Source organism: Rhinatrema bivittatum, chromosome 2 (genome assembly GCF_901001135.1).
Source record: "Rhinatrema bivittatum chromosome 2, aRhiBiv1.1, whole genome shotgun sequence".
NCBI classification, from domain to species: Eukaryota; Metazoa; Chordata; class Amphibia; order Gymnophiona; family Rhinatrematidae; genus Rhinatrema; species Rhinatrema bivittatum.
In genome coordinates this window covers 793,325,541-793,350,831 of record NC_042616.1, presented here as the reverse complement: position 1 = coordinate 793,350,831, position 25,291 = coordinate 793,325,541, and the positions used below count along the sequence as shown (strand labels likewise).

The 25,291-nt window shown below is 45.5% G+C and overlaps 1 protein-coding gene across 3 annotated transcripts in view; it reads left to right on the top strand.

The window, feature by feature from the left end:
- Positions 1 to 25,291, top strand: part of AGO2 (argonaute RISC catalytic component 2) — a 225,163-nt gene that overhangs the window by 143,408 nt on the left and 56,464 nt on the right. For all 3 annotated transcript variants that reach the window (XM_029592084.1, XM_029592085.1, XM_029592086.1), the window contains 3 exons: positions 4,726 to 4,910; positions 5,560 to 5,719; positions 19,310 to 19,400. In XM_029592084.1, the coding sequence (XP_029447944.1) occupies positions 4,726 to 4,910; positions 5,560 to 5,719; positions 19,310 to 19,400 (436 nt within the window). The remainder of the gene's footprint in view (positions 1 to 4,725; positions 4,911 to 5,559; positions 5,720 to 19,309; positions 19,401 to 25,291) is intronic.

Genomic DNA, 25,291 nt, shown 5'->3' with positions numbered 1-25,291 from the left:
CACGTTTTTCATCAGAATTTGTGCTGTTAATGCACAAATCCTATTTGGTTAGCTTGCAAGAATTGGAGGAAACACCCCCCCCCCCAGGTCCTCCTCCCGCTAAAATCCAGCGGTTGCCCACCCCGCTTGCTCCTGCGGTGCCGGATGCGCAAGGCTCCGTGAGAGAGTGGTACCGGGGGTCCCCTTCCCCCCAGACCCGCCTCAGCCACCTGCGGCTCCAGACCAAGATCCGAATGCGGATTTGTCCTTGCCGGTCCCCCCTCTCGAGGGGGGTGATCCCAGAGTGCTCTGCTTGTTTCAGCGGGAGGAGCTGGAGCCGCTCATTCCCTTCATCCTACAGGAGCTGGGGATTGAAGTTCCTCCGGAGGATATGGTTATGGCTGTGATGCCAGCTCTCGTGGACCCGGTCCTGGTGGGATTCAGGGCATCTCCACACACTTTCCTGTTCCATCCCATGCACAAGCTGCTGCTCCTTCGGGAATGGGAGGCTCCTGAGACAGGGCTCCGAGAGGGTAGAGCTATGGACAAGCTCTATCCTCTTCCCGAGGATTGCCTGGAGATGCTTAAAATTCCCAAGGTGGATTCTTCCGTATCAGCTGTCACCAAGCACACCACTATTCCGGTGGTGGGAGCCACAGCTTTGAAGGATGTCCAGGACCGTAAACTTGAATTTTATCTCGTGTATCTTCGAAGTCCTGGCCTTAGGAGTCCAGGCGACGATCTGCAGCAGTCTCATGCAGCGGGCAAGTCTTAGGTGGGTCCAACAATTGCTCAGCACCCAGGGCCTCCTGTCTGCAGAGGCGGAGCAGGCTGAACGACTGGAGGGCGCTGTGGCATATGGAGCAGATGCTCTCTATGACTTTGCGTGCAGGCCAAAACTATGGTCTCCGCAGTGTCAGCCAGATGTCTCCTCTGGTTGTGCAATTGGTCGGCGGATTCTTCTTCCAAGTCTCAGTTGGGCACACTACATTTCAAGGGTAAGTTGCTTTTTGGAGAAGACTTGGAACAGCTTATTACATCTTTCGGGGAGAACAAGATCCATAAACTGCCAGAGGACCGCCCGAAACCGATGAGGTCTTTTTTTTTCCCTATGCATTCTCGTTTCAGAGGTCAGTAGAGGTATAACAGGGCGCGGGGCTCCTTTCCTAGGGGGCCCACCTCCAGGTCCCAGTCCTGGACTCGTTCCTTTCGAGGCTGCCGTGCCTTCCGAGATGGCAACATTCAACACCCAACCGCAAAGCCCTCCTCCCAATGAGATCCGGCCGGCCCATTCCTCCGTTCTAAACTTAGGTGGAAGTCTTTCCCTGTTTCTCGAGGAATGGGTCAAAATCACGTTGGACCAGTGGGTCCTCGAGGTGATAGAGAAAGGTTATGCATTAGAGTTTGCTCGGGACCTGCCAGATTTGTACATAGTCTCCCCTTGCAGACACCGGAAGTGGGTGGCTGTCTGCCAGACTCTTGTCAGGCTCCAGGGACTAGGAGCCATAGTCCCAGTCCCGGTGGAGGAACAAGGCGCCAGCTAGTATTCCATCTACTTTGTTGTTCCCAAAAAGGATAGCTCCTTCCGTCCAGTTTTGGACCTCAAGAGAATCAACCGAGCCCTCCAGATATCCCTTTTTCGAATGGAAACCCTGAGGGCGGTGATTGCGGCAGTCCGCTCAGGCGAATTTCTGGCCTCCCTTGACTTGACAGAGGCTTACCTACACATCCTGATCCTACGCGAGCATCAGAAGTATTTTCGCTTCAACATTCTGGGCCAACACTTCCAGTTTCGAGCGCTACCCTTCGGCCTCACCACCGCGCCACGTACCTTTACAAAAGTCGTGGTGGTGGTGGTGGCTGCTCTCCGTCAAGAGGGAGTCTTAGTCCATCCTTACCTGGATGATTGGCTCGTGCGGGCCAAGTTGGAGGCTCTCTGCAGGATAGCAGTCGACTGGGTCCTTGCTCTCCTCACCTCCTTCAGGTGGGTAGTCAATTTTTCCAAGAGCAATCTTCAGCTCTCCCAGGTCCTGGAGTTTCTGGGGGCGTGCTTCTCTACCCGGGTTGGCAAGGTGTTCCTGCCGGACGTGCGGGCGATCAAACTTATGGACCAAGTACGCAACCTTCTCTCTCTCCCACTTTCCACTATAGACCTGGTTCCCTGGGCTTTTGCGCATATGTGACCATTTATAGAAAGCTTTGCTATCCCGCTGGAAGCCAGTGTCTGGACAGTTTCAGACAACTCCCACTCCCCGACTCTCCCATCACCGACCTACAATGGTGGCTATCACTAGCGCACCTCCTGAAGGGAATGTCCTTACAGACCCCGCAGTGGATTGTAGTCACGACGGATGCCAGCCTCTCCGGGTGGGGAGCAGTCTGTCAGTCCCAGACTACCCTGGGTTACTGGTCCCCAGTCCAATCCCGCTGGCACATCAATCGGCTGGAGGCCCGAGCGGTTCGCCTGGCTCTCAAGGTTTTTTCTTCCTCTGATCCGCCACAAAGTGGGGCGAGTGCTCTTGGACAATTCCACCACTGTGGCCTATATCAATCGACAGGGGGGCACCAAGAGTCGCCTAGTGGCCCTAGAAGCCAGAAAGCTCTTTGCCTAGGTGGAGCAACACCTAGATTGCTTAGCAGTTTCCCACATAGCGGGCGTTATCAGATGGAGCGATGAATCTGCTTGTCCGCAGGTGGGGTCTGCCCCACCTGGACCTGATAGCTTCGATTCTTCAGCCACTGGAGGGAGCATTGCTCGGAAGGAGTGGATGCCCTGGTCCTTCCCTGGCCTCACGAAGTTTTCCTGTATGTGTTTCCTCCTTGGCCCCTAGTGAGAGAGGTTATCAGAAGAATAGAACTTCACAGGGGTCTGTCATTCTCGTAGCACCTGAGTGGCCCCGCAGGCCGTGGTTCGCGGATCTGGTAAACCTGGCAATGGACGGTCCTCTTCGCCTCTGCCATCTTCCACTCCTGCTAGGGCAGGGTCCCGTATTTTTCGACCAGGCGGGTCGCTTCTGCCTAGCGGCCTGGCTTTTGAATGGCAGAGACTAAGAAAGAAGGGATACAAAGAGGAAATTATATCCACTCTACTGCGCGCCTGCAAGACTTCTACCTCACTCGCCTATGTCAGTGTTTGGAAGGTTTTCGAAAATGTCTGTGTAGAATCTGGTGTGTCGGCGCATTTTGCCCCAGTATCCCTGGTTCTTTCCTTCCTTCAGAGAGGCCTCTCCAAGGGCCTATCATTCAGTTCACTGCAGGTACAGGTGTCCGCTCTCGCTCCCTCTTAAGCAATATTGATGGTTATGAGGTTGCTTCTCATCCGGATGTTGTCAGTTTCCTCAAGGGTGCCAAGCATTTGAATCTGCCTATCCGTACCACTTGTCCTTCGTGGACCCTTAACTTAGTCCTTCGGGCTCTCTGCAAGGCACCTTTCGAACCTCTCTGCCGGTCTACTCTTAAGGATCTGATGCTCAAGAAGGTTTTCCTGGTTTCTATCTGCTCCGCCAGAATGGTGTCTGAGATTCAAGCGTTGTCCTGTTGGGAGCCCTTCCTCTGGTTTTCTGATTCAGGGGTTACCTCAAGACTGTGCCTTCCTTCTTGCCTAAGGTTGTGTCTTCTTTTCATATTAATCAGTCGGTGGAGCTTCCCGCGTTCTCTCCTGATGATATAGCGAATGCGGTTGGGGGTGATCTTCGCTGCCTTGATGTGAAGCACGTCTTAATGTGTTATCTTCAGGTTACAAATGACTTCAGGGTCTCGGATCATCTTTTTGTACTATGGAGTGGTCCAAATAGGGGCAGCAAGGCTTCTAAGGCTACGATCGCTCTGTGGTTGAAGGGAGCAATTTCTTCGGCCTATATCTGTCGAGGCTGAGCGGTTCCGGAGGGCCTAAAGGCCCATTTCTTGCGTTTTTAGGCTACTTCTTGACTGGAGAGTCAATCGGTCTCTCCACAGGAATTATGCAGGGAAGCTACGTGGAAATCCCTGCATACATTTGCTCGGCATTACCACCTTGAAGTACAGGCGCCAGTATTTGGTTCCTTCGGTCGGCAGGTGCTCCGAGCGGGACTGTCTCAGTCCCACCCTGTTTAGGGAAGCTTTGGTACATCCCACGGTCTGGATTGATCCGAGTACATAAAGGGAAAGGAAAATTAGTTCTTACCTGTTAATTTTCATTCCTGTAGGTCCACGGATCAATCCAGACGCTCTTCCCTGTACTTCCCTGCCATCCGCTGAAAGCTTTTTTCCTCTTTTTGCAGGATACTGGATGTTTTTCATCTGTGATTATAATTAGAGGCACCAGAAGCATCTGTTTGACAATGGATATTTATGCAAGAGCGATCATACACAGAGTCCATTCAGTATTTGCAATTGTTAAGTTTTTTGAGTTCTCTTGTTACTTGCTTGAGTTCTCGTGTTACTTGCTTGATCTTTTACTGGTTATCTTTATACTTATCTGCTTTGACAATGGTTATACTGAAGGGTTGTAGGGTAGGCTCTGTCCTGATATAGATACCCTTTCAGTTTTGGTCTGTCTCCATCTGCTGGACAGGAGGCTCAACCCACGGTCTGGACTGGTCCGTGGTACTACAGGAACGAAAATTAACAGGTAAGAACTAATTTTTATATTTCGCAGGTTCACTTCCTTGTTTTGGACTGATAGAAGAATAATTTAGAAATGTGCTTTTGAGATTACATGTCTCTCTTTTAGGCAAAGTATAGGCCTCAGTTATATGTTTTCTTTAGGTCTTTCACAGAACAACTGAGGAAGATTTCTCGAGATGCAGGAATGCCAATCCAGGGCCAGCCATGTTTCTGCAAATATGCCCAAGGAGCAGACAGCGTGGAACCCATGTTCAGACATCTGAAAAATACCTACTCTGGGCTACAGCTGGTGGTTGTGATTTTGCCAGGAAAAACTCCTGTTTATGGTCAGTTTGCACAGAGCATTCATATACTTTCTTCATTTCTCTTTATTTTAGTGTAGTCGATATTTTAGATAATTAAGATGGTATGCCACAGTAAGTTTTGTTTATAAACATCTTGGTAACACGAAACAGTCTGTCAAAAGCCAAGTGATTTCTATAAAAATGCCTGAATGATCACAGCAAGACATGGTATCACCAAATGTTGTTGTGATATGAATGAAGTTGAAAATTAATTTATCACCATTGCTACTTTTATGAATGCAGCACACCTTTATGTAAGTATTTAAATATTTGTTTAAAAAAAAATATTTCCAGCCAATTATATTGTGTCTTTGGGATGTTGTAATCAGTGAAAGAAATTGCTTCATTTTTACAAATGCAGTCTTTATAGTGGCATTCAATAGAAAACACAAAACTACTCCTGTATACTGCATTAGGAGATGTAGAATTTATTATTTCTCTGTATATAGTTACTTTCACTGATAACCTGTGTGATCTGATGAAGGTTGCATAGATCTTGAAAGCTAGTCACAGATGTATTGAATTAGTCCAGTAAAAAAGGTATCACCCGCAGCTTGCTTGTTTGACCCTTATTTCTTTGTAATTATCCAGATTCCTTGTAGCTCATCCTTCCTCCTTTTTGTCCTGACAGCGGAAGTGAAACGTGTTGGTGACACTGTGCTAGGGATGGCAACACAGTGTGTCCAGATGAAAAATGTTCAAAGAACAACACCACAGACCCTGTCAAATCTTTGCCTGAAGATTAACGTCAAATTGGGAGGGGTAAATAACATCTTATTGCCGCAGGGAAGGTAAGATAAGCCGAAGCATTCTCACTGTGAACTCAAATATATTCAAGTCAAGTTAAATCTATGATCTTAATTGTTTTATACCATATTATTTTTGTGTAAAAAGCACTGTACATATATATTTCTATATTAACATCTCTGATAAAGTTATTCTTTTGACAGTTTAAGGCATGTTTTCATAATGACATTTATTTACAGTAGTTTTTCAGAACACATCTGTTTTGTATGTGGTAGAATAAACTGTGAGTACAGGTTTCCCAGAGTTACATGTATGCAGCTGGTGTTTGTTCATGCCAACACTTGCTCTGTAAAATGTCTAATCATTCCTTTGTAGGCCGTGATTTCTCACTCAACCCTCTGAGTTACATTAGAATTGCAAAAATAGGAGCAAGAACTTCAAAAGCAAATGTATAACTGATGAAATTAAGATACTCTAAGCATCAAGGGGCATTTTTCAGAGTCCCTGGGCAGCTGTTAGGTACCTATAGACCTGCAAGCAAGATGGCATCCTCACACAATAGTGACATCTTCCAGTGGAGCCCAGCACAGAAAAGTTGTGTCAAAGTTTCTAGAACTTTAACTGAGCCTCACTGAACATGCCCACGAATGCATTATACCACAAGGGGGCCCTTCAGTCTTTCTTTTTTCCAGGGAGCCTTGTGGCCACTGTTTTCTGAGTTTCACTTTGGGATTTTTTGGCTTTGTTTGAAGGTCCCATGGGATTTTTCAGCTATTCATCTCTGGGTCCTGTGGTTTCCCATACTGTCCCTAGGTAGATTTTTCAATAGTTTCTTTGTTTCCTTTTGCAGTTGATTCTCTCAGAGTGGCAGTGCCCGTTGGCCATCAATCACAGCAACCATTGAATTCAATTTAGCATCTTTTTTATTTCAAATATCTTCGGAGTTCCAGCGATGCCTCCAATTCACCAGGATCATGTCTATCATATATCCCCATGATAGTTGCATCATCTGTTTGGGTGTATTACATGATATCCAGGGTTGCTGCAAGTAAGAACATAACAAATTGCCATACTGGGTCAGACCAAGGGTCCATCAAGCCCAGCATCCTGTCTCCAACCGTAGCTTATCCAGGCAACAAGCACCCAAAAGCCAAGTATATCCCATGCTACTGATGCTAGTAATAGCAGTGGCTATTTTGTAAGTCAACTTGATTAATAGCAGGTAATGAACTTCTCCAAGAACTTATCCAAACCTTTTTTAAACCCAGCTACACTAACTGCACTAACCACATCCTGTGGCAACAAATTCCGGAATGTAATTGTGCGTTGAGTGAAAGAATTTTCTCCAATTAGTTTTAAATGTGCTATATGCTAACTTCATGGAATGCCCCCTAGACCTTCTATTGTCCGAAAGAGTAAATAACCAATTCACATTTACCTGTTCTAGACCTCTATTGATTTTAAAGATCTCTATTATATCCCGCCTCAGCCATCTCTTCTCTAGGCTGAACAGCCTTAACCTCTTTAGTCTTTCCTCATAGGGGAGCAGTTCCATCCCCTTTATCATTTTGATTGCCCTTCTTTGTACCTTCTCAATTGCAACTTTATCTTTCTTGAGATGTGGCGACCAAAATTGTACTTAGTACTCAATGTGCGGTCTCACCATGGAGCGATACAGAGGCATTATGACATCCTCCATTTTATTCACCATTCCCTTCCTAATAATTCCTAACATTCTGTTTGCTTTTTTGACTGCCACAGCACACTGAGCTGATGATTTCAAAGTATTATCAACTATGATGCCTAGATCTTTCCTGGGTGGTACTTTCCACTATGACACCTAGATCTCTTTCCTGGGTGGTAGCACCTAATATGGAACCGAACATTGTGTAACTACAGCATGGGTTATTTTTCCCTATATGTATCACCTTGCACTTATCCACATTAAATTTCATTTGCCCTTAGATGCCCAATTTTCCAGTCTCACATGGTCCTCCTGCAATTTATCACAATCCGCTTGTGATTTAGCTACTCTGAATAATTTTGTATCATTCGCAAATTTAATTACCTCATGCGTCTTATTCCTTTCCAGATCATTTATAAATTTATTGAAAAGCACTGGTCCTAGTACAGATCCTTGAGGCACTCCACTGTATTCCCTTTTCCACAGGTGACTCCTAAAATACACCAGTCCCACTTGAATTTGATGGAACATCTGTTCGGGCACCGGAAAACCGATCCATCAGTATCTGCATCGAAGGCATTGAGATTGAAGGACCATGGAGCCACATCGATGGACATCGCATCATCAGCATCGAGGGGGCTTTTGGTTCCCTCAATGTCAAAGGCTGATAGAGTTGCCAGAGATGGGCCATGACCCAGCTTCTTCTGGTCAAAGAAAGCATCTGGCTCCTCGTCTTTGACCTCTGCACTGGTGTCAACCAATGCTGAGCATCGAGGGAAGCCGAAGAAATATCAACATCAGTCCCCATCAGTACAAGGGGATGTCTAGCATTGTCCAAGAAATCCCAAAGCAACCCCCAAGGGAGGAGAGCTCATCCTCCAGGTTACCCAAGGGTTCACCATGGCCTTCACTGGTCCTGGTGTCAGCCATCAATCCTCCTCTCGGTTCCAAAGAGGATGTGGTCACACCTCCTGCCTCCCAGTTGGTCTTTGCATCAGTGATTTTTGAGGAGGAATTAGAAATGCTTACAGATGGCCATGGAGAAAGCATTAATGATGCCAGCACAGTCTTTGCTCTGGAGGGACATCAGTCTGTGCTAGCCAACCCAATGGTTGTCCTGGGTTTCTTGAAGGAGGAAGCTCCCATGAGAGAGCCAATAGCCTCGGGGTCCAGGTTCCACCAGCCAGCCACGCTGGTCACTGAACTGCTGGCCGGGGAAAGAGTGCTACTGCCAGTCGCAGTGGGTCAGTTAATTTGCTCTAGGGTGCAGAGGCTCCAATAATTTAGATGAGGCATCAGATGCTCTCCCCTCCAATCCTTCTCCTCTCCTGGACAAAAGAAAACACCTGCCAGAGGACCTCTTTTTCTTTGCAGGGTTTGTCAGGTTGATGGTGGAAGTCATCCTATTTACTTTGAAATTGGAGAACAATTCTAGACACACAATTTGGATATCCTCCAGCATCTCCTCTTAAGAGATTATGGCAGTTCCAGTGCACAAGATCCTTCAGGAGTTACTGTGGAGGATGCTGAAGAACCTCCTCTCAGTGACTTTCATTAATGAGAAAGCAGACACAGTTCATGTCAACCAGAAGGCTCCCAGATTTGACCATCAATTTTCCCACCAGTTAGTGGTGGTCGAATCTGCTGAAGAAGGCCCAAGCACTCCAAGAACCTAGAGCCATGGATACTCTTGTGAGGAAGATTCTTCAGGGTGCCATGCTTATTGCCCACATAGCGACCTACCAACTCTTCATGAGCCAATATATGCAGGACATTCTGAAGCAGGCGCAGGAGGTGACCACGCAGCTTCCTCAGAAGCAGCAAGACTTCCTCCAGTCACTGGTGACCAAGAGCCTGGAATGTGGAAAACATGGAGTCCGGTTGACCTTTGATGTTTTCAAGGTAGTATCGAGAATCTCTGTAGAGGCCCACACTTGCCTGTCTGCGCACCTCTGATCTCTATCCAGAAGTGCAGGAGTGACTCGCTGACATGCCATGTATGAGTGAGAATCTCTTCAGAGGTCATCTGAAAGGATGCAGTGGCACATATTCATGATCACTATGCGACAATCCAGGAGCTGTCCACTCCCGCTCCAGATCCAATCTCCTCGAGGAGGTACCGGAGGAGGAAGCCTTTCCTGCCCAAGGAGAAACTATCCTCTGCCCTCTTGGCCCCACATAGCCGCAGCAGAAGGCACCTAGGCCCCAAATGGCGTCCCAGCCAGCACCTGAGACAGGGTTTTAACTGGACCGTGGAGCATGGCACATATCCTGGTATCCGTGCTGAGGGACTTTCCAGTTGGAGGCAGGCTACAGTTCTATGCAGACAGTTGCCCAGTATAACCTTGGTCAGATGGATCCTCAGCATTGTTTGGAGAGGGTATAAATTAAATCTATTGGGTGTCCTGCCAAATCGCCCTCTGAACCCATCTTGGGGACTCGTAGCACATCAAGAAGTACTGCTTTCAGAGTTCTCCTCCCTCTTAATTGCCAAAGCAATCAATCCCATTCCACCAGGACAGAGAGGGCAGGGATTTTACTCGGGTACTTCTTCATTCCTAAGAAAACAGGGGATCTCCATCCCATCGTAGACCTAAGCGCTTTGAACAAGTTTCTAAAAAAGAAAAAGTTCAAAATTATTTTCCTGGGCATCTTGATCCCCCTTCCTGCAAAAAGGGGACTGGCTGTGCTGTCTCAGTCTAATGGATGCCTGCTCTCACATGGAGATCTTCCCCAATCACAGGAAGTATCTCAGATTTATGGTGGGGAAACTTGCACTTTCAGTATTGCGATCTGCTGTTTGGGCTCTCGGTGGCTCCACGTCTTCACAAAATGCTTAGCCTTGGTCACTGCACACCTACATAGGCTGGGAGTACGTGTTTCCTTATCTGGAAACATGCACCCGAGGATTCCATGCACATGATCATCTGGGTGTTGGAATTACTAGGGTTATCACTTCAATTGCCATCACCTCAATTGGAGTTTATTGGAGCTCTGCTAGAAATGACTCAGGCCAGAGTCTTCTTCCCACAGCAATGGGCTGTCACCCTGATGCCGAGATGAGTCACATAGTCCAGCTTTTCAATGTTCAAAAATGCATTTTATTTCTTATTAGCAGCAATTCCACTGTAATTATAAGAATACTTAAAGGGGGTCCCCCGACACAGACCCGTGTTTCGCCGAGGCTGCGTCGGGAGGGACAAGCACGTATCATGTAAACCTACAACAACATACAAACGGACTATGGTAAACAGGCTATGCGACAACTTATGTTTTTACAATAATATAATATAAAAACTCACATCATACCTTAAGTTTTCATCATGAACAGTTTTCAGGAAGCTCGTACAACAGTCAAACAGAAGGATATTTAAAGCACACAAAAAGGCGCCAAAAACTACCGGACCAATCAGCATGCAGAGAGACTCATCAATCAAGTTACAGACCAATGACACTTAAGTAAAGTGTACCCACTCCAGTTCCTTATTGAGTCCGTTTGGAGTTACAGTATTTAACATATATATCCACTTTCGTTCTCTTCGGGTAAGAAACTCAGAAAAATTCCCCCCCCCCCCCCTCTGGTTTGAACAGACAGGGGATTCTAGGACAAAGAAATAAAGATCAGCAACAGTATGTGAACATAGAGTCCAGTGATCCACCAGCAGGGCATTCTCACATAGCAGATTCAGATTACATTTATGTTCAATAATTCTCGTTTTGATTTTTCTTATAGTCTTCCCCACATATAGGATTTGACACGGACAGCGAATTATATATATCACACCTGCTGAATTGCAATCAGACGTATGCCTTAATGCATATTGTTTTCCAGTACCTGGATGTACAAAAACGGAAACAAAGCTAGTATGGGAGCAGACAGAGCATTGTCCGCAGGGTTTGTGGGCACCTATCTCAGGGGTGGGTAGGTGTTCCCCAAGTACGTCAGAGTGTGTCAGTCGGTCACGCAAATTCATGCCTCGCCGATATGTGAAGCGCAATGGACCTTTAAACACATCCTGAAGTCGCAAAGACTGCCAGTGCTTTCGTATAATGCTAATTATTGAATGGCTCTGGGGAGAAAAGGGTAATATACAGTTTGTTGCGACATCCGGCTGACGATTAGCAGGCAGAAAAAGATAATCCCTATTAGCAAAAAAGGCCCATTTAATAACTTTAGAAGGGTACCCCCCTCTCCTTAAACCGAGATGTCATCTCCTTAGCTTTACATAGGAACTCTTTGATGAACACAGCCCTCGAAGCCGCAGGAATTGGCCAGTGGGAATGTTAACTTTAAGAGATCTACAGTGACAGCTATCAAAACTAAGTAAAGTATTCCGGTCTATTTCCTTCCTGAAAAAAGTTGTCGAGAAATTACAGTTATCAGTAGAGATTAAAATGTCTAAAAAGGCTATTTCAGAAGAATGAATGTTGAAACAAAACTGAAGATTTGTGTTACATTGATTTAGCCAGTCCAGGAACATGTAGAATTGCACGTCAGTCCCGAGCCAGACTACAAAAATATCATCAATAAAGCGGAGCCATATATATATATGAACCTATACCAGTCAGAAGGGTAGATATGTTTCTTCGAATTTGGCTACATATAAAGGCAGGCTAGACTGGGGGCCTTCTGAATCTGCTACGTGATAATGCCCCGCCGGTGGATCACTGGACTCTATGTTCACATGCTGATCTTTATTTCTTTGTCCTAGAATCCCCTGTCCGTTCAAACCGGGGGGAGGGGGGGGGAAATTTTTCTGAGTTTCTTACCCGAAGAGAACAAAAGTGGATATATATTTTAAATACTGTAACTCCAAACAGACTCAATAAGGAACTGGAGTGGGTACACTTTACTTAAGTGTCATTGGTCTGTAACTTGATTGATGGGTTTCTCTGCATGCTGATTGGTCCGGTAGTTTTTGGTGCCTTTTTGTGTGCTTTAAATATCCTTCTGTTTGACTGTTGTACGAGCTCCCTGAAAACTGTTCATGATGAAAACTTAAGGTATGATGTGAGTTTTTTTATATTATATTATTGTAAAAACATGAGTTGTTGCATAGCCTGTTTACCATAGTCCGTTTGTATGTTGTTGTAGGTTTACATGATACCTGCTTGACCCTCCTGACACAGTCTCAGCGAAACCCGGGTCCGTGTCGGGGGGACCCCCTTTAAGTATTCTTATAATTATAGTGGAGTTGCCACTAATAAGAAATAAAACGCATTTTTGAACATTGAAAAGCTGGACTATGTGACTTATCTCTGCACTTGTTGTAGGGATTTGTCAATATTGAGTGCAGTTCTGCTCTGTTTGTGTTTGGGATTTGCTGTCACTCTGATGGCCATTATGGCAGAGATCCAAGAGTGACAGCAGACATCAGCTTGGCACATGTTGAGACTGGTAGATCACATGCCACAAACATTCATGTTATCCCCATGGCATGCCTTTTTATGCATCGAGCCCAATGGATCTTACGGTCCCAGTGATGGCAAATCACTCAATCTTCGAGATTGCATTCAAGTCACTATGCTGCTGCGGGTCTCCTTCTTAATGACGGGACATTTCCCGTTGGGTACGGAGGGGTCCCCTTCCAAATTCCTCTGATGCAAATTGTCCTAACATGGATGCATCCAGTGTAGGTTGGGGAGCTCATATAGATGAGCTTTGCACCCAGGGCTCCTGGTCCACCCAGGAACTTCAGTACCAGATAAAGTTCCTGGAGTTCTGGGCAATTTGGTATCCACTGTGAGCTTTCAGAGATTGCCTGTCCATCAAAATCGTGCTGATGTAGACAGCCAAGTGGCAATGTATTACATTAACAAGCAAGGAGATACTGGATCCTACCTTCTGTGTCAGAAAGTGGTCCAGCTGTGGGCCTGGATGTTCTCTCAAGGGATGTGCTCAGGACCACCTATTTGACCAGTCTGGAGAACAGGGTGACATACAGAGAACAGGATGATGTGTACAGACTTGTCAGTCTCTCAGACCCCACAAATGGACCGTAAACCAGGCGTAACGAATCAGATCTTCTACTTTTGGGGTACCCCACCTGTGGACCTACTGTATTCACAGTTCCCTGGAAAAGGAAGGTCCCTCTCTTCTTTTCCACTTACAAGACTGCATAGCAAACTAGCCTTTGATGCCTTCATCCTTAATTGGGGCCAGGGACATCTGTATGCATATCCACCATTTCCACTGGTCACAAAGACTTTGTTGAAGCTCAGAGAAGAAAAAGAGACTTTGATCCTCAAAGCCTCCCATTGGCCGAGACAGATTTGATTTCTACTCCTTAGGGAGATGTCCATTCAGAAACCGATCAGATTGGGGACTTCCTCAGATCTCATGACTCCAGATCAAGGCAGGTTGCAGTATCCCAAACTTCAGGCACTTTTTCTCACTACCTGGATAGTGAGAGGCTAATTCTCAAACCTCTTGACCTTTCTGAAGATATATCTTGTGTTCTCTTAGCTTCCAGAAAACCTTCCACCAGAAACTTTTATGGACTGAAGTGGAAGAGGTTTCCCATGTGGTGTGAACAAAAGGCCTTAGACCCTTTCTCTTGCTGAACACAAAATATTCTTGATTACCTTCTACATGCTTCTGATGCTGGTCTTAAGACCAACTCTGTCAGGTTTCATCTTGGTGCATTTGGTGCACATCATCATTATATAGAAGGTAAGCCCATCTCTGTACAGCCTTTAGTTGGTTGTTTTATGCGGGATCTGCTTCATTTGAATTCTTCCCTAAGAGGTCTTTAAGATCATGAGAGGTCTTGAACGAGTAGATGTGACTCGGTTATTTACACTTTCGAATAATAGAAGGACTAGGGGGCATTCCATGAAGTTAGCAAGTAACACATTTAAGACTAATTGGAGAAAATTCTTTTTCACTCAACGCACAATAAAGCTCTGGAATTTGTTGCCAGAGGATGTGGTTAGTGCAGTTAGTGTAGCTGGGTTCAAAAAAGGTTTGGATAAGTTCTTGGAGGAGAAGTCCATTAATGGCTATTAATCAATTATACTTAGGGAATAGCCACTGCTATTAATTGCATCAGTAGCATGGGTTCTTCTTAGTGTTTGGGTAATTGCCAGGTTCTTGTGGCCTGGTTTTTGGCCTCTGTTGGAAACAGGATGCTGGGCTTGATGGACCCTTGGTCTGTCCCAGCATGGCAATTTCTTATGTTCTTATGTTCATTGGACCTCAATGTGTTTTTTTTTTCTTAACTGATGAAAGCTGTCTTTGAGCCACTGTACTTCCATGACATGAAGTACCTGACCTGGAATGTTGTATTTTTGGTGGCAATTATTTCAGCATGCAAGGTCAGTGAGCTTCAGGCCTTAGTGACTTAAATCTACCTTACACTATGTTTTTTCATAATAATAGGGTGGTCTTCTATACGCACCCTACGTTTTTGCCTAAGGTGGTGTTTAATTCCATCTTAATCAGTCTATTGTCCTCCTAACATTTTTCCCTAGGCTTCATGCTCACCAAGCCCTGCACTCTTTGGACTGCAAAAGAGCCTTGGCCTTCTATCTGGAGCTGACAGAAACCCATAGAAAGTCCACTCTGCTTTGTTTCGTTTGATCAGAATAAACTTGGGATCGCTATTGCCAAGCAGATGCTCTCCAGTTGGCTAGCAGATTGCATCTACTTCTGTTATGCCCAGGTGGGCTTGACCCTTGAGCTATGTCAAGGCTGACTCTTCAAGCCATGGCAGTGTTGGTGGCTCATTTGCAATCAGTCCTTATGGAGATCTGTAAGGCTGCGATGTGGTGATCTATCCACTCATTCACATCGCATTATTGCTTAGATAGGGATGGCCTACTCGACAGCAGTTTTGGCCAGTATAGAACCTAACTCTGAACCCACCTAGGGCGTTTGATTTTGTTCCAGGCTGCTCCCTTTACATATAAAAAAGGCCTGTTGCCAACAAAAATGTTGTTGTTGTTCCCATAAGTATTGATTTTCATTGTCTCCCTTTTATGTTGGGGGCTGTATGTAGCTAGGGATTCACCCATGTGTGAGTATTGCCATCTTATTTGTCCTAAGAGAAAGCAGAGTTGCTTATCTGTAACAGATATTTTCTGAGAACAGCAGGAGGTTAGGCCTCATGAGAGCTGCCCATCTCCCTGTGGAGTTTGGTCTCCACTTCAAGGTTATTTTCTTTTACTATTGTATTAGACAAGGGACCCCCACGTGGTCACATGGTATAATGCATGCGTGGTCATTAATGATCCCTACAAGGAGTGACCAGGTGTGAGCAGCAATTTTTTAAAACCAACAATTTTTGAACGCCAGTATTAGTGTTGCATTTCTGTATATAGGACAAAGAAAAATTCATGTGAGCGACCATGTAAAACGTGTGAGCAATGCTCCAAAATGTATGAGCAATTGCTCACATGCTCAGCTTAGAGGGAACTGTGGTAGGCATGTTTAGTGTGAGGTTCAGTCAAAGTTCTAGAAACTTTGACATAGATTTTCTGTGCTGGACTCAATCAGATGTTGTCACCAATGTTTGAGGACAGACATCCTGTGTATGAGGGGTGTGAAGAACTTGAGGATCTGTGTTATGGATATTAAGCATGCATAAGTGAAGACCCCCAGCTTAACTTTCATCATGTCATGAGATAAGCTAAGTATTGCCTCTCATATTCTTCAGTGGATGCGTCTATATATATTTTTTGATAAAATGTTTGTAAGTTATTTGATTCTCTTGTTAAAAACTAGACTCAAAAAATGGTATATGATTATTCCAAGGTCAATTTATACGAAGAGAGAAGCATAATCATGGACCTTGTTATGATGCCAATGCAAAAACTCTTATATTTGAGTGTATTTGAATATATTGAATAGTTGCGTGACCCACTTATTTTTAGGGATTTGTATTCACATGGTGGTTACGTACCTAATTTTTATCATCATGAAATATTTCCCAACATTTTTCCTGAGTCTTACCCCCTTGGAGTTTCATATCATGACCCTTATAGTTCTACAGCTTTTCTTCCCTTGGAAAATGATTCTTGTGCATCATCAATTCCTTTCAGGTATTTAAAAGTCTGTACCATATCGCCTTTATCTCTTTTCTCCAGAGTCTACATATTTAGGTTCGCTAGTCTCATAAATCTTTTGGTGCAGACCCATATATGACACACATATGAGTGAAGAGCTATTGGTAATACATTTAGTACAAACAGTTTAATAACTGAAGCTCCTACAATGTGTGGGTGCTGTGACTTCACCTTTTGCACCTATTTAAAAATTTGTTCCAGTTTCACCCTGAAGTTTTTTTCTCATATAACATCTATTGCAAATTGGGTTGTATGTTAAGCTTGTCACAGGCAAGTTGTAGTATTTTCTAATCCAAAATATGAAACCGTTTTAAATCAACCTTTGGAAAGAATAATGTACCATAATTTTGTCACATTTATACGTGAAGAGGGGAGGGGTGTAGTACTTGAAGCATTACACCACGTTTCACATGAGATGCAAGTGCAAAATCCCCTCTACCAAAGATTCTCTGTAACCTTGAGTCTTTTCTAGTCTAGCAGTATGGCCAGTTACAGCAAGTGGATCCAGTGTTAGGCACTCTTTGTGATCCTTAAAAAGAGGAGGACAAAGGCCATATTTTGCATTTCTTCACTTAATCGGTGCAAATGAATGGGCTACTGGATGGGTCTTAAACCAAGCTGGTTCAGTTCATAGTCAGGTAGAAACTTACCACAAGACTGGTAGAGACATGTTATATTTTATTTATTTATTTTATTTAAAAACATTTATTTCCCGTCCATATCAAACCTCTTATGCTGGGTGGATTACAACAATAAAACAATACACTGACTTGTTCATAATATTATACAAAAACAAAAATTAAATCACTAAATAAAAATATATGCACCAAAAACTAATAAAAACCAGAAACAAACAATGGACGGAAAGCTTCTAAAAGTAAATAAGCTTTCAATTGTTTACAAAATAATTTCAAATCGGAGAGCTTAGTTAACTCAGTGGGCAAACAGTTCCATGCTATAGGACCCATAACAGAAAAGGCCCAACTTATTGTCTCTTATAAATGAACATCTTTCACAGAAGACTCCTCTAAAAGATTGTTTTCCTGGAACAAAGGGCACAAATAAGCAAATTAGTTAAAAGATTCGACAAATAAGAGGGCCCCTCCATCTTTAGGGCTTTGAACACCAGAATCAATAGTTTAAAACAGATACGCTGTTGGGGAGGCAATCGATGCAATTCACGCAAGAGGGGAGTAATATGATCCCAAGGATGACCACATAATACCAATCTTGCAGCAGAATTCTGCAGTATCTGCAAAGCATGAATGCTAGATAGGAGTAGACCTATTTACAGATTATTGCAGTAATCGTTCGATGAAAGTACAAAAGATTGTACTAAAATGCAGACATCGGTGTGATCCAAAACATCTCCTATGACGCAACGTCCCTAACTTTAAAAAACCTGCTCTTAAAATCGATTTTAATTGAGGCAAAAATGTTTAGATTCTCATCAAATACCCCCACATTCTCTGTACCAGATTTTACAGGTATTTCTATTCCATTCACGTTGATCAAATGGTGACTCATGTCTAGAAGACACTGAGTCCTACGATGGAACAACCTGTTTCAGTCTTCAACAAGTTTAATTGTTTTCTTGCATCAACATATTAACTGCTGTGACACAGTCAGCAATATGACACAATGTTGTAGGCAGAGAGTCAATAATTGGGAAAAATAACTGTAAATCATCAGCATAGAGCCTAAACTCTATGCCGAGGTTATCTAACAACTGACAAAGAGGGATAAACTAAACACTGAAAAAAGCAGCAGACAAAATTGAACCTTGAGGGATCCTATGCTTTTAATACATACCAGTCAGAACAATTCCCTTGGATCCTAACCTGTTTTCTATCATTTAAATATGATTTAAGACAATTGTAAATAGACCGTGAAACACCCAACTGCTTTAAGAGCTAAAGAAGTACTTCATAGCTGATTGTATCATAAGCAGCTGAAATATCTAGAAAAATGGTAATAACTTTCCCTTTCTTATCCAGTTGCCACAAGAGATAATAAAAAACTGAGACCAACAATGTCTCAGTACTGTGGTTCCTACATAACCACATTGAAACTTGTGTAAAACTGTATTATCTGTCAAGAACTCATCTACTGTAATTGTTTGTACATCACTTTCTCTAGTAATTTCCCTAAAGAAATGAAATTAGAAGTTGATCTGAACTCTTTGGTTCGTTTAATGGGAATTTCCCCTTCTTATATACCTCAGGAGGGACTGATTACACAGAGCAGTTAAAATTTCCAAGAAGTTTTCTTTTAACAGATAGATTATTGATAAAGGACATGGGTCCAAAGGATATATAGAATTTAACACCCCCAAATAATCTTCCACCTCTATTATCCCGATTTAACTCGAATTGGCACCAAAGTTTAGCTTCTCGGCTATACCATTGGGTTTAAATATAGAATTTGAACTTGATACCAAACGCAGATCATGACACTTTACTGGGAACGTATCTATCAATTTGGAAACCTTTGATGTACATTCCTCAGCAGACTCCTCTGGCGAAAAATGAAAAAACATTTATAGATAAGGATGCAGACTCTGATAGTCTGGTTTGTATATAGAAGACATAAAGATGATTAGCTGCCACCTTGCCTGCCAGTCATGCAGCATAGGCAGTTCTTTGTTAGTGAACGTTGTCAAGTATCCCATAGTCCTTTGCTTCTGACTTTGTTTCTTAGTTCTAGAGAACAGTTCTAGGAATTTGTCTGACAGATGTCCCTACATGACTTCCTTTGTTTCTGAAGTATAAAGTTGTAAACCACATTGAGATCCTATTTGAGTGAAAGATGCTATTTAAATCTTTAAATTATTTTTTTAAATAAGATTACATGTATCTGACTGTATGAATGTTGTTCTTGTTAGACCTCCAGTGTTTCAGCAGCCAGTTATATTCCTGGGTGCAGATGTCACCCACCCACCAGCAGGCGATGGAAAGAAGCCATCTATTGCTGCAGTAAGTAATAATATTTACATTTATATGAGGAAATGTGTAGGAGATGACTTTCAGGGCTTTTTGCCAGGCTTTAGGGCTCTAATAATAATTTGCCTTGTTTTCATCTTGTGTAGTAAAACCATGGAATAGCTCTAAGATCAGAATGATTGGCTTTGTATAATATGTTTCTCACAGGACAAGCAGGATGGTAGTCCTCACATATGGGTGACATCACAGGATGGAGCCCAATCATGGAAAACTTCTATCAAAGTTTCCAGAACTTTGACTGGTCCCTACTGGGCATGCCGAGAATGGCACTAACCCTGCAGCCAGCAGGGGTCCCCCTTCAGTCTTCTTTTTTCCACACAGCAGTAGCCTCGCGGTTTAGGAGCTCTGAAGAGATTCCTGACAGGAATTTTCCTCACGGAATTAATTCAATTTAAATTGCCCCATAGGAGTCCCTCCTCTAACTTTTCTCAGGCCGCGGTACTCCGGTAAGTTTTTGACAGTCTTCCGTCGATTACAGTCGAGTGTGGCCCTTGCGGCCTACTGGCCGTCGACCGTACTGCGGTTCGATTTTTTTTCTATGGCCATGGCGTCAGAGTTTTGTCGGTGCCCGGACTGTACTTGCACCATGTCTATCACAGACCCTTATGGAGTCTGTGTAATGTGTTTAGGCCGTGAGCATGATGTCCTGACTTGCACCAAATGTGCCCTCATGACACCAAAAGGTCGCAAAGCCAGAATGGAGAAGATGGAACTCCTCTTTCGTGCTCAAACTCCAACGCCGTCCATCGCATCGACGTCATCGGAACCAGCACCGTCAACGTCGCAACAGCATCATCCACCGTCCGGTGACCGTCCGCCATCGACGTCTTCATGGCCATCGACGCCCGCTACTCCCCCTCAGGATCGAGGAGATCGCAGGGAGAAACATTGCCATAGACATCGTAAGACTCGGACAGTCGAGGGAGAGAAATCATCGACCTCGCCACCGTCGAAGAAGCCCCATCCAGGAACGGCACAGACCATTCCTGCGACCGGTGCATCGAGGCCACCCTCACCCGATCGGGGTTTGGAAGTCTAGATTCCCCCTGTAAAGGTGGTCCCTCCGACTGTGCCTCTGCCTCCTTCTGTCACGGAGCCGAGGCTGCTTGCTCCAGGTCTCCGGGAAGAATTGGACCGGCTGGTCCAGGAGGCCATCGACAAAGTGATGCAACGACTCCAGGTCCCTTCGACACCGGCACCAATTGTGGAACCGGTCATCGACCCGATTCCAGCAGCGCTGGCACCGCTGCTATCCCGGATGGAGGCGCTCATGTCTGTCCTTCCACCGGTGGTTCCCGGGTCTCCGATGGCTCCGGTGCACTCCCCGTTGACAGTTTCATCGGGTGGAGAAACACCATTCCGCATCCCTCCTTCGGGAGTTTTGCCTCAGCCATCGATGCCGTCCCTCGCCACAGATTCATTCATCGGGGGGCGATCCATACATCTGCACCATCGATGCCTTCAATACCGGCACCGATGCCGTCCACGGTGCCCCCTGCGATTCCTTCGATTTTCTTGGAGCCTCGGCCAGGGCCTTCAGGTATCCAACCCCTTCTCGTCCTACAGGTCAGTCTGCTGATCCTTATGACACCTGGGGTGATGATACTTCTTCAGACACCGATGACTTACCTTCACCTCCCTCTCCTACTGAAAGTAGAAAGCGTTCTCCTCCAGAGGACCTTTCTTTCATTACTTTTGTGAAGGAAATGTCTGTTGGTCCCTTTTCAGCTTCAGACGGAGCAGGATGATAGGCACCAGATGATGGAGTTGCTCCAGTTCCTGGATGCCCCTAAAGTGATCACTTCTATTCCCATTCATCAGGTTCTTCTTGACCTCCTCAAAAAGAATTGGGAAAACCCTGGATCCATTGCTCCAATGCATAGAAAAGCTGACACTATCTATTTAGTGCAGTCAGCCCCGGCTTTCAAAAATCTCAGCTTGACCACCCCTCAGTTGTGGTAGAATCGGCTCAAAAGAAAGCAAAAAGGACGAAGCCTCACTCATCTACACCTCCTGTTAAGGAACACAAGTTCCTAGACAATATTGGTCGACGAGTGTTCCAAGGGGCCATGCTCATCTCCAGAATTGCTGCTTACCAACTGTATATGACCCAATACAATAGGGTCATCTTCAAACAGATACAGGACTTCTCTGAAACCCTGCCTGAACAATTCCAAGACCAGCTTCAAATCCTTGTCAACAAGGGGTTTGAGGCAGGAAAGCATGAGATAAGAACAGCTTATAATATCTTCGACACCTCTACTAGAGTGTCTGCAACTGCCATTTCGGCAAGACGATGGGCCTGGCTCAAATCTTCTGACCTCTGCCCAGAAGTACAAGACAGGCTATCTGACGTACCATGTGTAGGAGACAATCTGTTCGGTGAGCAGATCCAGCAAATGGTGGCTGAATTAAAGGACCATCATGAGACCCTTAAACAGCTCTCATCGATACCTTCTGACTTCCCTTTAAGACAGCCCTTCAAGAAGGACTCTAAGAAGTCATTCTTCCATCCAAGGAAGTACTATCCTCCACCAGCAAGGTCCCGAACTACGAGACCTTATCAAAAGCCTCAGCCTCGCCAGGCCCGAAAGCAAAAGCCACAAGCAGCTCCCCAGCCGGGGCCTGCTTCTGGTTTTTGACTTTCACTTGGAGAGCAGCAGCCTGATTCCTCTGCCAAGCATACCAGTGGGAGGTCGATTGTGCCACTTTCACAACATGTGGCAATCAATCACTACCGACCAATGGGTGCTAGCAATCATTGCTCAGGGTTACCACCTAAACTTTCTTGCTCTTCCACCGGACTCACCACCTCTGTGGACGTGGGGGACATCCGACCACTCTGTCCTTCTGGAGCAGGAGGTTTCCCTTCTTCTCCAGTTAAGAGCAATAGAACCCGTCCCACTCTCGCAACAAGGTCTAGGGTTCTATTCCCGGTACTTTTTGATCCCCAAAAAATCCGGGGGGCTTCGTCCAATTCTGGACCTACGTGCTCTCAATAAGTACCTCCAGCGGGAAAAGTTCAAGATGGTAATCTTGGGCTCCCTTCTACCTCTTCTACAAAGAGGAGACTGGCTCTGCTCTCTGGACCTCCAGGACGCATACACACACATTGCGATCACTCCAACTCATCGCAAGTACCTAAGGTTTTTAGTAGGGCCAAAGCACTATCAAAATTGAGTGCTTCCCTTCAGCCTAGCGTCTGCACCACTTCACCAAATGCCTCGTAGTTGTAGCAGCTTTCCTCAGGAAAGAAGGTGTGCACGTCTACCCCTATCTGGACAACTGGTTAATCAGGGCTCCAACCCAGCAAGCCGCTCGGTCGTCCCTCGATTTCACCCTACACACTCTAATTTCTCTAGGATTTCTTGTCAATTATGGGAAATCCTATTTAATTCCATCTCAAAACTTGTCATTCATTGGAGCAGACTTGGACATTTTACAAGCAAAAGCCTTTCTACCTCGACAGCGAGCACTAACACTCGTGGCCCTCGCTCACCAGTTGCAGTCTCAACATACAGCAACAGCTCGCCAATTCCTCGTCCTGCTAGGACACATGGCGTCCTCCGTCCATGTTACACCAATGGCCCGCCTGGCCATGAGACTCGTGCATTGGACTCTGAGGTCACAATGGATTCAAGCTGTTCAGCCTCTGTCGACCATTGTCCACATCACCAACTCACTCCGTCTGTCTCTCGCCTGGTGGAAAGATCAGACCAATCTCCTCCAGGGACTGCCTTTTCAAGTGCCAGATCCTCAACTCCTTCTCACCACCGACGCTTCCAACCTCGGGTGGGGAGCCCACGTGGACAATCTACAGACACAAGGATCTTGGTCTCCAGAAGAAGCCAAGCATCAAATAAACTTCCTAGAACTTCGAGCAATGCGATATGCTCTCAGCGCTTTTCAGGAACGCCTATCAAATCACATCATCCTGATTCAGACGGACAACCAGGTAGCCATTTGGTACATCAACAAGCAGGGAGGCACAGGCTCCTTCCTCCTGTGTCAGGAAGCTGCGCAGATTTGGGCAGGTGCTCTCCCATTCGATGTACCTCAGGGCCACCTACTTGCCGGGAGTGGACAATGTCTTGGCAGACAAACTGAGTCGCGTCTTCCAGCCACACGAGTGGTCTCTTAACCCCTCGGTAGCAACCTCAATCTTTCACCAATGGGGATAACCCCCAGACAGACCTCTTTGCGTCCCCTCAGAACCACAAAGTGGACAATTACTGCTCCCTCATTCGGAACGAGCGCTCTCAGCCAGAGATGCATTCTCCCTCTCGTGGGCAACCGGTCAGCTCTATGCATTCCCTCCACTTCCTCTTCTTTCGAAGACTCTCGTGAAGCTACGTCAGGACAAGGGAACCATGATCCTGATAGCACCTCACTGGCCACGCCAAGTGTGGTTTCCCATACTCCAGGATCTCTCCCTCCGCAGGCACATTCCCTTGGGAACGGACCCGCATCTGATCACTCAAAACGACGGATGCCTACGCCAACCCAATCTTCAGGCCTTGTCCCTGACTGCATGGATGTTGAAAGGTTAATCCTTCAACCACTTAACCTTTCAGATTCGGTTTCTCGTGTCCTGATTGCTTCACGGAAGCCTTCCACAAGAAAATCTTATTCCTATAAATGGAAAAGGTACACATCGTGGTGCACTTCGCAGTCCCTTGATCCCTTTTCCTGTCCAATCCCAAGGTTTTTGGACTATCTCTGGCATTTGTCAGTCAGGTCTAAAAACCTCTTCCATCAGAATGCATGTCAGTGCAGTAGCCGCCTTCCATAAAGGTGTCGGGGATGTCCCTATATCAGTACAACCCCTCGTAACACGATTTTTAAAGGGCTTGCTCCATATCAAGCCACCTTTACATCCTCCGGCCCCTTCTTGGGACCTTAATCTGGTTCTCGGTTGGCTCATGAAAACTCCATTCGAGCCTCTTCACTCCTGTGACCTAAAATATCTCACATGGAAAGTGATTTTCCTTTTAGCTATCACTTCAGCTTGCAGGGTTAGTGAGTTACAGGCCTAGTTACCTATCCGCCTTACACTAAACTCCTGCAGGACCAGGCGGTACTCCGCACTCACCCTAAGTTTTTACCCAAGGTAGTTTCGGAGTTTCACATTAATCAATCCATCATACTACCTACCTTCTTTCCCAGGCCCCATTCCAGTCCAGGGGAACGGGCTCTGCAGACCTTTGACTGTAAACGGGCTCTAGCTTTCTATCTAGACCGTACACTTGCCCACAGGAAGAGCACTCAGTTATTAGTCTCTTTCCATCCCAACAAATAAGGGCAACCTGTGGGTAAGCAGACTCTCTCCTCCTGGTTGGCGGAATGCATATCTTTTTGCTACCAGCAAGCAGGCATTCCTGTTCAAGACCGTGTTAAAGCACACTCTGTGAGGGCCATGGCGACTTCAGTAGCACACCTAAGATCGGTGCTGCTTCCCGACATTTGCAGGGCTGCCACCTGGAGCTCTCTCCATACCTTCGCAGCCCACTATTGCTTGGACAAAGCCGGAAGACAAGATTCCATGTTCGGCCAATCTGTCCTGCGTAACCTGTTTCCAACGTGACGTACCAACACCCTTCCGCCTGCCTAGTGGGGTTCAGGATGCCCTCTACCAAATTCCACCCCAGGTGTTGTGAGTGTTGCATGCCGTTGGGTACATTTGGTGCATGTTCGGACATCCTTAGCTCGGTACTCACCCATATGTGAGGACTACCATCCTGCTTGTCCTGTGAGAAAGCAAGTATTGCTTACCTGTAACAGGTGTTCTCACAGGACAGCAGGATGTTAGTCCTCACGGAACCCGCCCGCCACCCCGCGATGTTGGGTTCGTAACGTTTTGTTGT